This window comes from Poecilia reticulata, chromosome 15 (assembly GCF_904066995.2).
Source record: "Poecilia reticulata chromosome 15, P_reticulata-male-v2, whole genome shotgun sequence".
NCBI classification, from domain to species: Eukaryota; Metazoa; Chordata; class Actinopteri; order Cyprinodontiformes; family Poeciliidae; genus Poecilia; species Poecilia reticulata.
In genome coordinates, this window is record NC_088844.1 from 18,620,500 (window position 1) to 18,633,505 (window position 13,006).

Consider the following 13,006-nt stretch of genomic DNA (forward strand, 5'->3'; position numbering starts at 1 on the left):
GTAAGAATATTTTTTTAAGGAACTGTATGTGTTCTTTGTAAATATGGATTAAAATATGTACCAGAAAGACAAAATCTATACTCACCATCACACAAACATGGTTAAAATATTGTGTGCAGAAGAGCAAGACTGCAACAGGGTTACAACTGGAGAGTGACGCACAACACACTGAAAGCTAACATGCGTTTGCGGTGTCCGACATCTTGCAAAAAGGAGTGGAGTTAGTTAGTTCGCACACTGTAAGGTTAAAAAACTCAAGTCTGTTTTGACACTGAGCCCTACGAGAGCTGAAATACACGAATGGTGGAGAATTTTTCAGACCAAAGCTGGCGCAGTGAAGCATGTTTACAGCATACTCAGATACTCTGGACTCCAGCTAAACACATATCATACCAGAAGTGCAAGAGAAAACTGCTCCAACTATAATAAGGAAAAGCAGGTCATGTTCATACATGCATCTAAACAGTAGGACACATTTGCAACAGATGCAGTCAGACATAAAGCCTAGAACCCAACCTCTTCTGCAGAGGCCGTTTGATCTGAACACTGCTGAGAGATTTCACTGTAGGCCTGAGTGAGAGCATTCAGCTGCTCCTGGGTCTCCATCCTGTCCTCCTCTGACATCCTGTGAAGAGAAGAACATAAGAGTGAACAGCTGAGTTTCCACAGTGGATAAAGTATTAAAGATGCAATATCAGAGCATTAACACTTACTTGTCACCATGTTTGTTCAGCATTGTTTGTGTGGCCCTGACTGCTTCTGCAATTTGCTCCTTTTTGGAGGCCATTTCTTCAACTGAAACCTAAAAACATAAAATATGTAAATGTTTACATATTATAAAAAGCAGTCTGCAATTGTGTAATTAACCAGAGAATATGATAAACTGCAGTATAACACAATTATATCTCAAATATGGGGTTTAAACAGTTTAAATATTATTGTGTAAGTTTTATTAAGATGCAGGAATCAAACATAAATTTTAATTTGATCAATACTGATTGCTAATCAGTAGGACAATTTAAATGTGATTTAAATAAAAGAAAGAGCATATAAATGTAATAATCAGCATGTGCCTGATTTTTATTGAATCCAATAAAAAGCATCTAAAGATAAGTGACATTTTATTGTAACATTTTTCTTTGGATTCAAAACCAACATTTCTATCAGACACTTTAACACTTTATGTGTTATAGTGAATACTCCAGTGCTAAATGTTGGTATTCCCAATTTAAAAAGAAAATTGTGCAATATCTAAATTGGCAGGCAGGGCCTCAAAGAAAATTGGAAATCATTAGAACCTAATCATTGCTAGGTTCCTTTTGAGTTGTAATTTATGATATATCTTAAGGCAATGTCCAAACATATTTTAAATCTCAGTCACACATAAAAATGACATAAACACTGACTAAAAGGAGAATCAAAAATAATCTTATAATTTAGCTAATAACCTTTCATTGCAAAGTAATTACAAAGGGCCAACCATGATGTTTGTATCCTCGCAAAAAAACAGGTCAGTCATCCAATGCATTATGTTGGTAAATTAAAATAATGGATGCTATGAATTAATGGTGCACATAGATTTTCCTAATTTTATTCATTAGAACAGGAATAAAGGAAGTTTTCAAATCTTCGTCATTATTTTTCTTAACTTCTTTTTTTATAACTCAACATCATTAACAAATAATTACTTTAAGGTAAATCACCATTGCCTCCACTATCAACATGCCCTCACAATTATTATAAAATAAATAAGATTTAAAAACAAAATTTGTGCAATTCACTCTTTAAAGATGTCATTCCTTCATTTCTTGCATTGAGTTTTTATTTAAAATGTGTTTATAAGACTGTAACAATGATTGGCAGTGAAAACATTCTCATATATATGAGTGCTTGTGCAACTTCTGGAACGGTTTTTATTGTGTGGAAGTTGATTGGATTAATCCAGCATGTAGTCCAATTAATATTATCAAACAAGTGTTAACCCAAAAGAGGTTACTGCAACCACTAATAACTTATGTATGTGGTTTTTATTGTAAATCACACAGTGACATCAAGGATACACCTCAACATATACACGAGTTACCTGGTGTTTATTTGAGGCATCTGTGTTGGCATTACTATCTTTCGGACCATTCCCGTCATTGTTCACGGTCCGCTTCACATCGGACATCCAGTGCAACAGTTTGCTAACTTTATCACCATGCTCTCGCTTCTCCTCATCAACAGACCTCTACAATTAAAACAGGCAGGCGGTCAGCAAGACTTAATTTTTCAAATAACCAAACATTGTTAATAAGAAAAGTAAGTTATTTACAACTTGGCCACGAAGCAGAAGAATCGGCTACATCGAACATAGCAGTAAAATATGGGTGTGAAAAAAAACAACAAAAGGAAAACATAATAAAGTCATATTGTCATATATCATTTACAAGATGTTTACTTAAACGCACAAAGATAATGAAATGCTGTTTTGGCCCCAAATGCATGAACTTTTGTAGCCTCCAATAACCTCAAACCAGTGTGGCAGTCAAACACACTTCTTTCCAGCGCCTCTTTGAATGTGATTCGTCTCTTTGTCTTGGGACATGTGAGGCTTTGAGCTTGGAACTTCTCATCTTTGAGCAGAGTGGCTGTAGCCTTGTCGACAAAGTTGCTTTGAATCACTTCTTCAAGACAGACTCTGTCCTTTGAGTCAGGATTTATGAGTCCACCGGTCAAGAGCTGAAATTCAGCGCAGCGGAAAACCACATCCTTTGGGAGGAGGTTTTCTTGAACAGCCTGGAAAACAGACAAAACCTTCCCAGTCTGAGGGTGGGTAATACCGTTGAATGCCTCTTCGAACTGTTGGAGCTGCTGCTTTAGAGCCTCGTCTAAAAGACCTCTTTTCAGAGCATCAGAGAGTGTGTGTTTCTCCCCAGTTGAAGGGTCGCAAATTCCCCCCGTGCAGACCTGGGACTCTAACAGTCGTAATGCCGTCACTCTGTCAGTAACGCCCTGCTGAAGACCCTGAAGAACTGAGAGCCTCTTCTTCCTAGTGATGTCCCAGAGACCGGCAATGGGGCTATTAACATCTTCCACAACAACCCTTCTTGAAAATATGATGTCTGCAATCTCATAGATGCTTAAAAGACCACTGCGATAGCTTTCAAACTCAGACATTTCAAGAAATCTTTGACTTAAAGCAGATTCTAGACAAAGCTGTCGCCCACTTCTGGCATCTGCGATGAAGTGACGTGAGTTTCCGCTTGGGTCAACCAGAGAGTTTTCCTGCCAGTTGCTTTCCTGCTGAGACAGGAACAGATAGGTCTTCTTGTTGATGTGTTTCCCCTTGAAGGCTTCGTACACGGACATTTCTGATCCACAGCTGCTGTTGACGACTGACATTCTATGAGGACTCATGGGAGATGTGTTTGTCAAGTGTCTCTCTCCAAACGGGACAAGAAACACACTGCCGTTGATGTCATATAAGCAGGTCTTGAGTATTTCATCGTAGTATGCCCTCTGTCCGGTGTCAGGACTGTGGAAACCTTTTGGGTTGCTCACCGGATCATGCAGACTCTGCTGAGTCTCTTTGCTTAAGAGGCCGTCATTCAATGCTATAAAAGTTGGGACTCTCATTCCTGTTTCTGGGTTAAATAACCCTCCTGAGGAAACCTGGACCTCAAGTATCTTCTTGCCTTTAAATCTATCTATAATTCTCTCCTCCATTGCCTGAAAGACAGAAAGTTTTCTGCCCTTACTGATGTAGCCACTAACAGCTTTCTCTGCTTCCATCAGTTTCTCTTTCATGCTTAGATCTACGATGCCTTTCTCTAGCGCCTCTGCAACGGACACCGTTTCTCCTGTAGCTAGATCCACGAGACTGCCTGTTGCAGCCTGAGCCTCGAGGAACTCAAGAGCGTATGTCTTTGCAAGAAAGCCCTTCGCAGCTGCTTCTAAGAAGGGCATCTTTTTCTTACTCGACTCTACATAAAGTCCAGCTACCGTGGCAGGTTTATCAGTGCGATGGACAAGTGATGCTCGCACTTCTTCAACAGTGAGGAGGCCCATCTCTAACTTTCGTAAAACCCCTTCATCCAGAAGCTGATGCTTGATCCAGTAGTGAATATCAGGACTCCCAATTAACTCCTGGTGCTTCTGGGAAGTTGATGTGCCCCGTGTTCCATACGATTTTCCTGTACTTTTTTCAGATGTGATTATGGCTTCATGGGTTTCTCTGACTTGGTAAGTGCCTGTCTTACTGATGTTGCATTCATTCTGCCTTGGGTCTTTAAGTCCACACAGAGCCATGTATCCTGGCACTTTGACTGAGCTGGGAAGATCAGATGAAATGTTACTCTTGTGAGCAATGTGATGCAGATTTTTTGCTTGAATATTGGGGGTTTGGTAAAGAGGGGCAACTTCCTTGACTTGCTTATTTCCTTCGAGAACGTTTCCTCTCTCCATCTTCTCCATCTGTAGATGTGACATTAGAGGAATGCTTCAGTTATGAAAGACAAAAGTTCACTTTTAAAACTAAAATATGCACAGTATTAAATTTCCTTTAAATTAGTAAAATATCTTTAAATTTCACACAGCAGCTTCCTTCATACCTTTTTGATATTGAGAGTTTCATCCTCCATTCTGCTCTTTGCTCCCTCGATGACTGTCGTCATTTTCTTCTCCATGGGAACATTTGCCTTCAACAGATCAGCTTTGTCATTTGCTACTTTTGGATGGATGGTTTCCGTCACCGCTCCTCTCAGAGTCGACAGAGTTTTCTGCAGGTTTTTCACCTCTCGCACATACAGCTCTATTTGTTCTCGTAGGGCTCTTGCTTCATTTTCTTTCAGAGACAGATTGCGCTCGCTATCCGACAGCTTTTGTTCAAACTTTGTTCTCTCAATTGACTGCTGATTGCAGAGGCTTTTCAGAGAACTTATTTTAGAGGCGAGTTTCAGTTTATCGTCCTCAAGTTGGGTAATCTCAGACTTTGCTTTCAACAAGTCTTGCTCAAGCTTTGTTCTTTCCCGCTGCAGTTTCTCCATTTTGAACTGAAGCTCCTTGTCCATATGTTGCCTTGATTCTACTGTGGTGTGTTGCAAAGTTTTAATCAGTTTTACATCTTGCTTAAAATATTTGTTGAGCTTTTCTGCTAATTCGCTGCTTTGTGACTGTTGGCCTTCCTTAGCAATCTCAGACTGCAACAAAAGCATTTTCTTCTCAATTTCTGCTTGCATAAGTGACAGCTGCCTCTCATAGCCTTCTTTCTGGAGCTCAAGTTTACCCTTTAGCTCCTCCAGCATCTTTTTACATTTCTCTAGCTGTTCCTCCATCTGCTGGGACCTCAGCTGAAGAGTAAAGTTTTCTCTTTTCTTTATCTCTGCATCTGTTTGGGTGTGTTGCAGTTTGTCTTTTAGCATTCTGAGCTCTGTTCCCAGAGAGAGGTTTTCTTCCAGCGCCTCTGATTTCTCCCTCTTCAGGATTGTGTTTTCACATTGCAGATTTGATTGGGATTTGTCAGAACTGGACATGACTTCTTTGATAGTTAGATTGTGTCTCTGAATTTCAGTCTCCAGCAGAATAATTTTAGATTCTTTCGATTTTCTTTCCTTTGTCTCTTGAGCTAGTTCATCTTTTGTTCTTTGCATTGCGGAGCTAACCTCTGAAAGTTTAACATTCAGACTCTCTACCTTCCTCTCCACTGCTGCCTTGTCATTCTGAAGCGTATACATTTCCTGATTTAGCTTTTCTATGACTTTTTCAGAGTTGTTAGTTATTCCTTTAAAGCTGTGCTTGTGTTGTAGAAGTTCTTCTTCTAGAGCTTTAAGTTTATGCAGATGTTTCTGGCTGTCATCAGATTCCTTTTGCAGCTCCACATTTTTTTTCTTCAGCATCTCGTTCAAATCATTGATTTCAGCTTTCTGCATGTGAACTTTCTGATTTACTACGTTTTTCTCGGCCAATACAGATTGCAGCTCTAACTTCAGGTTTGCTACCTCTTTCTCATAATTTATGATTTTTCCATTTTGGAACTTTAATTTCAGCTGCAGATCAGCGATGGTCTTTGTCTCCTCACTGTGTTCTTGCAATTTAATTTGAAGCTCATGAATGGTCTGCGTTTTCTTACTTAGCTCCTCGTCAATAATTCTAACCTGTGATTTAGCACCCTCTGTCTGTGACTTGAAGATTTTAATTTGCTGGTCCTTGCTCTCGATCTCCATCGTCACTTGATCGAGTTTGGCTTTCACGTTCTTGGCATTCTGCTCCACCTCTAAGTTCATCTGCTTGAGCTCATCGATCTTCCTCTGCAGCTGAGACGTAATGTTTTCACTCCTCTGAAGTTCTGCCTCGAGGTTCTTGTATTTGATCTGCAGGGCATGTTCAGATCTCTTCACCGTGTTGCTCTCGTCCTTCGAGATTTGAAGCTGTTGTTTCCAGCTCTCCACCTCATTCTTTAAAGATTGTATCTTTTGTTCAGAGAATGATCTTTCTTTTTCCATCGACTCCATTTGGATCTGAAGACTTCGAATGTCGCTGTCAGACGAAACGTTCGTCCTCATCAACTCGTTGCATTTTGTTTTCAGCTGATCTATGGCTGACTGTTTGGAAGCCACCTCTTCCTCTAGGTTGTTGATCTTGTAGGAGTTCTCCTGCTCTACGGAGCTTCTCTTCTGCAGCTCCGATTGGGTGATCTTCAGCTGCTCTTTAAGGCCTTCTACTTCAGTGGTTTGGAAAAAGGTGCTTTGCTCCAATGAGGACTTTGCTCTCTGGAGAGATCTGATTTCTTCCTGAAATTCAGAGATGGATTTTTTCATGTTCAGCATCTCCTGATGGAAATCATCCGACTTCTGTCTGGTCTGGGCCCGTTCACCTTCCATCTCCATCTGCAGTTTTTTCAGTCTGTTGTTGGTGTCATCCAGAAGCTTTTTATAGCTTTGTGCTTTCTCCTCGGCCATCTCTGCTTTTTTCTGGACCTGAGATAGTTCATCCAGTCTCTGCTGCAAGACATCGTGCAATATGTTTGCAGATCCCTCGAGTTGGGTGGCCAGTTCTGATTGGCTCTCAAGTCCCAAAGACTCTGCAGTTTGATCATTGCGTTCAGCTGGAACTTTACTCTGCAACTCCCCTGCTGCTAAAACTGCTTCCTGCGCATTTGCTGTTCTTTGTAGGTCAGAAATCTGTGCATCGTTTTCTTTCTTTAAGACTTCCTCGAGTTTCTTCTGAGTCAGAGAAGAGGTGGCCTCCGACTGCTCCATTAAAGTTTTGGTGTGTTTTAATTCCTGCTCAAGTGCATCTTTGTCTTTAATCACTATGTCTAACTTAGTGTAGTACTGACTGACATCATGCTCAAGCTTTGCTTTCTGAAAGTTTAAGTCCCCAACAATCTTCTTTTGTGTTTCTAGTTCTACTTCCAGCTTCTCCACCTGTGCTTCCCTTTCTGCAAGCAAAACTTCCTGTTCTTGGATCCGTTCCTTAAGTTGCCTAATCTCTACTTCCCCTCTGGCTTTTTGGACCTCCATGCTCTCTGTCCGTTTTGCATCCTCTGCTCTTTCGAAAGCCCTCCTGTTCTACAATGCAAAAAAATGAGTCATCCACAGATTCACATTTAAATAGACATGGTTACCTCAAATACGCAACTATGCTCTTAAATAATCTCTCTAAGAGTTTGAAATTTAAAAAATATATATATTTACAAGAGAATGCTAATTTAGTTCATATTGTGAATAGTATATTGTATTTAAAAAACTTAACAGATTACTGATTATTTTTGTTAAACTAGCAAATACATCATGCACATTTTTCGCCACCCATATTTTATTGCAGCAGCATAATCTCACACTGGACAATTTAGAAAAGTAGCAGCCTTTAACTTGAATATTTCAGTCAATGGAATGTCACATTAATAAAAAAGAGATGTAGATAAAAATTATAAATATGAGTCTTTCATCTAAAATCTCTAGAATGCAAATGCTATTAGAAACTGCTTTACAAACTCTTAGAGAGATTTTTGAAAATGTTTCTGTCCAAGAATGCTCGAGATGTTTCTACCCACTTCACCATCACCAGCACACATGCAGCTATTTTACACACGAATGCACTTTCTTTGCTTCTTTTGCTCAATGAAGCAAATTCTCTTTGCCAGCATGATGACCCTGTGAGTCAAGAAGTCAAGTTGGATGAGAAGTAAAGCATATAGAAGATTCATGAAACTAAATACCATGCATCTCATTTCAGAAGAAAAGACAAAAAAGGTGTCAGCATCAGGAGAACAAAAGAGGCCCCAGAAGCTGCAAGAACCAGAGCAACTAAAGAACGGGATGCATTTTTTTCAAACATTATAAATAAATGTTATCCTTAAATTGAAACCAGCTCACCTCCTCGTCTTCGGCTCTTTTCAGTGTTTCACTGGCAAACTTCACATACTGGGTCATAAGAGTCACAAGAGCAGTGTAGCGGGTTCGGAGGTCCATGAACTGCATGAAATTAACCCAACAAAGACAAATGTGTGAATGTGCAGAAAATACAAAAGCAAAAAATATTTTGCACTGTAAATAAAATCCAAATCCAGTCTTACCTCCTGCTGAATGGCATCAGAGGAGCTCTGTATCTTCCGCTTTTTAAGAGGGGACTTGTGTTGGGAGTCAACCATCGCTCTGAATGTCATTAGCTGCAGCTCATAATCCTGGAATTTTAAGCGAAATTTTAAAAGTTAGTTGAAATATTTCCAGTAAATGTCAAGATCTTTTTTTTTTAAGTGTTGCCTTAGCAAAATCATATAAAGTCTCAAATTACCTTAACAGCAGACGAGTACTGCTCCGAATACTTCTGACACTCATCGATTCTGTTTTGCTTTTGTTCCATTTCAGCAACAAGAACCTAAAAATAACACTTATTTTAGGACCGAACACTATTAAAATAGATAGGTCTTATTATGAGAAGGGCACTTCAGTTCTCTCGTACCTTCTGTTTGTTTAATATCTCAGCAAGAGCCTTGCTATCATCAGGTTTGTTTTCTTGGGCTTTCAGCTGTGCCGTTTCCAGTTCTGAGATCCACTGATCCACACTGCTGTAGGAGTCTCTGTAGTGCTTCAGAGACTTGCTGATACCATCGAGGTCCCGCAGCCTGAAATTGTTATAGGAAATCTTCATTACTAATACAAGAACTCTGAACACAAATCCTGTGATAAAATTAATTTAAGAAATAAAAATGGAGAGAAACAGAGAAACTGGTTTGGGATCAGAATGGGACTATATTCAGCTGAAACAAAATTGGGTGATGGCTGACAGGTCAAAAACTCAAAAATGTGATTTTTTAAAATGTTTTAAATGACAAATGCATTGCAAATTTTCTCTTTTTTAATATTTTGAGGGTTTAACCTGCGTAACATATAATGTGCTAGACTTGTGTACTATATGTTGGAAATTCAAGAGTCAAGACACTAAAAATAGCTAAATATGAGAACTCTGTAATGTCCTTCTTTTCTTTTAAATGCAAGGATTTCTCACACAGAGTTGTGACATCCCCCATTATGCAAAAATTAACAATTAAAGGCTGGAATCTGGAGCAAATGCTAGAATGCTGTTCTTGAATCTTTCATAAAAGTATTTTAAGAAAAATCCAAATCATGTAAAATCAATTTTGACTGGTCAAAGCTCTAAAAAACTGAAATTTGATTTAGAAAGTTGTGGCAAACTTCTGATCAATGCATCTCCATAACAAGACATGCAACAAAACACACGTCCTGCAAACCTGCTATCAATCTGGGAGTGAATGTTCTGCCATCTTTCACTCAGCTGATCCGCCCTTTCCTTGTGCCAGTCCAGGTCAAAGTCTCGCTCGTTATGGGCTTTAAACATGCGATCGCTGATGACGCGAGCTTTCTGCAGCTCATCTTCCATGTCATGGAATACTTCCTGCCTCTCGTCGATCTCCGTCCGCCATTGCTACAAACAGAAAGATGGACGACTATGACTACTTAAAACGAGCTGTCACAGTGCAAGCAGCATGTTTTTATATTTTTAAAAAATGTAGCGCTACCTTAAGTGTAGAAATCACACTTTCGATGGATTTGACATCCGAGTTGACGGCATCCTCTTCATATAGTTTGGACTCGTAGGCTTTAACGAGAGACTCTGCGCTTTGACTGTGCTTCACCACCAAACTCACCGTTTTCAGCCTGCAAAAACAGAAGCTCCACTTCAGCTCAACCATTTTCCGCAAAAATCCGCAAAAATCTCCCTTACATGCAATAAAACACAGTTCTTACTTGTCCATATAAATAGAGGACATGGAGTACACTTGGCTCATGCTCTGAACGAGGACAGAAAGTTCAGAGGAAAGCGTGGACACAGACGGAGAGCCTGCAGCCTGTCTGAAGAACTGCTCGCACTTCTCCCTCATGACATCCAGATCGCCCTTCAGCCTCTCCAGCTCAGACATCTTCCTCTGCAAAACAGAATGTAGAATGTTATGAACACCTACATCACATATATGCCTCTTTATGTAAGAAGGATAAAAATAAATAAATAAACACTCATTTGATTACCTCGTGTTCAGTGATGCGCTGCAGACTCTGCTCCAGGTCATCCCTCTCCAGCGGTGATCGGATTTGCCTGATTAGGTGTTCCTCGTGGGATTCCAGGTGCATACGGATGTTGCGGATTTCTGAGATGTAGTGATTGTACACAGACTCCTCGTGTTCTTCTGTTGATAAAAAAAATGTTAACAATAAAAAATCATTAATTAAGAAAGGACTTTTTTTGTAATCAGCGTTTGACAGAAAACATGTAAAAAAAACAAGAAATTATGCGGGATATGCACCACTAGGTGGCGGCATTGTCATAGTGTATGTCGAGTTATGGCTCATGAATTGCAACCCTGGCTTTTATTGGTTTAAAAGTAAACTAACAGACACATTTCTATGTTAAAAAAGTATAAATTATGTAATTGCGCAAAATCACAGTCTTAATTTATAGCTTTAAGAGCCTTAAGGACCAAAGTGGCTCCGGAGGCTGGAGGCTGGGCTGTTATTAGGAGGAGAATTGAAGGCTTGCCTCTCTCTGCGGATCTGAGCAGTTCCTGGTAGTACTCCTTACAGGCTGCCACGTCTCTCTCCAGCTGTGCACAGTCTGCCACTGTAAACACCTCTGACTCCTTGCTGTCCTCCAGGAACTCATCGAAGTGGGACTGGAGGCTGCTCAGGACCTGCTGATGCTCACCAGGCAACATCGTCTTTATCTGAAGTTGTTTCAGAAATGAAAGCATGACAAATCTCTGAGTGTGATCATAACCTAAAGCTAATTATTACTAATCATCATCAGCGAGTGGGGGAACAAACATGTATAGATACCGAGGCTACGTTCCAGTTGCGGATGGCGCGTATGTCAGCCATTAGGTAATGCCAGGACACAACGCTCTTCATGTTGACGTGGGAGCGGTGCCACAGAGTTAGGACATTTTGGTATAACTGTTCAGTTCTGCAGTAGAAGAGAAGTAATTTAGACAATGAATGCTTTAGGAAACTCTCAACTTCACAAAAATGGATAGTAGCTTCCGAGCGTCTCACCTCGCTACCAAGTCAACAGCCTCTTTGTTGGGTGGAGGCACGGTGAAGCAAACAGAGGGAACCATGGCCTCATTCCCTGCTGGGTTGATGACTTTCCACTTGGCTCGGTGAGAGTTGCTCACCAAAACACACTCGTCATCTTTATCAATGGTAATCTGAGAGTTAGGAGAGAGAGATGCAGCAGAGATCTGTTACACAAGCTTCTAAATTAAATGGGAGTGACTGTGGTGTGATGTTTTTAAAACGACAATACCTCTATCTGACGATAATCACATATCGCTCTGACAGGAATGGAGGACCTCAAGGGAATTTCAGGGTTTCTCGGCCGGAGTTGCACAATGTTTTTGGCCCTGCCCACTAACCCGGCGACAGTGCTACGGTACTGAAGAAGCTGCTCTTTCTCATCCTGAAAATACACGCAAACAATATAGTTTGTACCATGACATAAAAAGTAAAAAAAAAAAAAAAAAAAAAAGCCTTTTTGTATTTTGTGACCAGAAGACTTAAAACTTTTTTCTGAGACCAACATAAAGTAGCACATCATTGAAAAGTGGTGGAAAAAGTTACGAGTTGTGGAAACATTCAAAAGATCTCAAGGAGCACTGGGTTGTCCACAAATCTAGTCTTTATGCAAAAGTGGCAAGAAAACAGCCATTGTTGAAAAAAATCCACAAGTACTGCTAAAAATTTGCAGCAGGTTATTTGGGAAATGCTGAAAACATGTGGAAAAAGGTGCTCTAGTCTCATTTATTTCACATAAATAAGAAAAAAATGTGAAGAACAAACTAATTTTGTGCACTACCCTGAAGACAACATTAGAAATATGACCAGATAAAATGTGGACAAAATGTGGAAAACCTATTGTACTTTTTCATCTTTACACACAAATGCATTCACTTCATATCACTGCATCAGTGTTACCATGGACTCCTGAATCAGGTCCTCCAGCCGGTGCAGGCTGCTCGATCGATCACAGCTGTATTTTCTCTGAATTGAATCTTTTAGGTTCTTAAGGTAGTCCATGGACACTTTGGCATCACTGAAAAACTGCACAGAGAAAATAAAAAGGAGTGTAAAGGTTAGATGGAAAAAAATGCATTTAATGGGACAGTCTTAGGGAGCAACACACCTCAAAATATACAGCATTTCCCTTTAGATGCTGTTCGACGCAAGAGCAGAGCTGCAAAATCCAACTCCACTGTGTCTGCATTGCAGCTTTATATGCCTGTGAGGAAGCAAAATAATTAGATATACTGGAAAACTGCATGCTGGAAACAACGTGTAATTGTCTGCACAATTCCAGGCCCAAATACAGAAACTAGCACATTGGCCTCACTTCAATGGTTAGTCTGGCTGGGTGGTTCTTCAGCATGAGGCGCTCTGCCTTGTCCTGCACAGACTTAATGGTGTCCTCTTTTTCATCCAGTTCCCTCATCAGGTCCTGTGTAAAGACATAA

The 13,006-nt window shown here is 40.1% G+C and overlaps 1 protein-coding gene across 1 annotated transcript in view; it reads right to left on the reverse strand.

Annotated features, from left to right (window-relative positions):
• dst (dystonin) overlaps positions 1-13,006 on the reverse strand; it is a 113,010-nt gene that overhangs the window by 51,904 nt on the left and 48,100 nt on the right. The window contains exons 21-38 of the mRNA XM_081616123.1: positions 12,886-12,990; positions 12,679-12,774; positions 12,471-12,596; positions 11,803-11,955; positions 11,550-11,704; positions 11,334-11,460; positions 11,038-11,221; positions 10,530-10,687; positions 10,251-10,429; positions 10,022-10,160; positions 9,734-9,927; positions 8,944-9,106; positions 8,776-8,859; positions 8,558-8,665; positions 8,358-8,456; positions 2,084-2,230; positions 714-802; positions 517-625 (exon numbers count right to left, since the gene is read on the reverse strand). Of these exons, the coding sequence (XP_081472249.1) occupies positions 517-625; positions 714-802; positions 2,084-2,230; positions 8,358-8,456; positions 8,558-8,665; positions 8,776-8,859; positions 8,944-9,106; positions 9,734-9,927; positions 10,022-10,160; positions 10,251-10,429; positions 10,530-10,687; positions 11,038-11,221; positions 11,334-11,460; positions 11,550-11,704; positions 11,803-11,955; positions 12,471-12,596; positions 12,679-12,774; positions 12,886-12,990 (2,415 nt within the window). The remainder of the gene's footprint in view (positions 1-516; positions 626-713; positions 803-2,083; positions 2,231-8,357; positions 8,457-8,557; positions 8,666-8,775; positions 8,860-8,943; positions 9,107-9,733; positions 9,928-10,021; positions 10,161-10,250; positions 10,430-10,529; positions 10,688-11,037; positions 11,222-11,333; positions 11,461-11,549; positions 11,705-11,802; positions 11,956-12,470; positions 12,597-12,678; positions 12,775-12,885; positions 12,991-13,006) is intronic.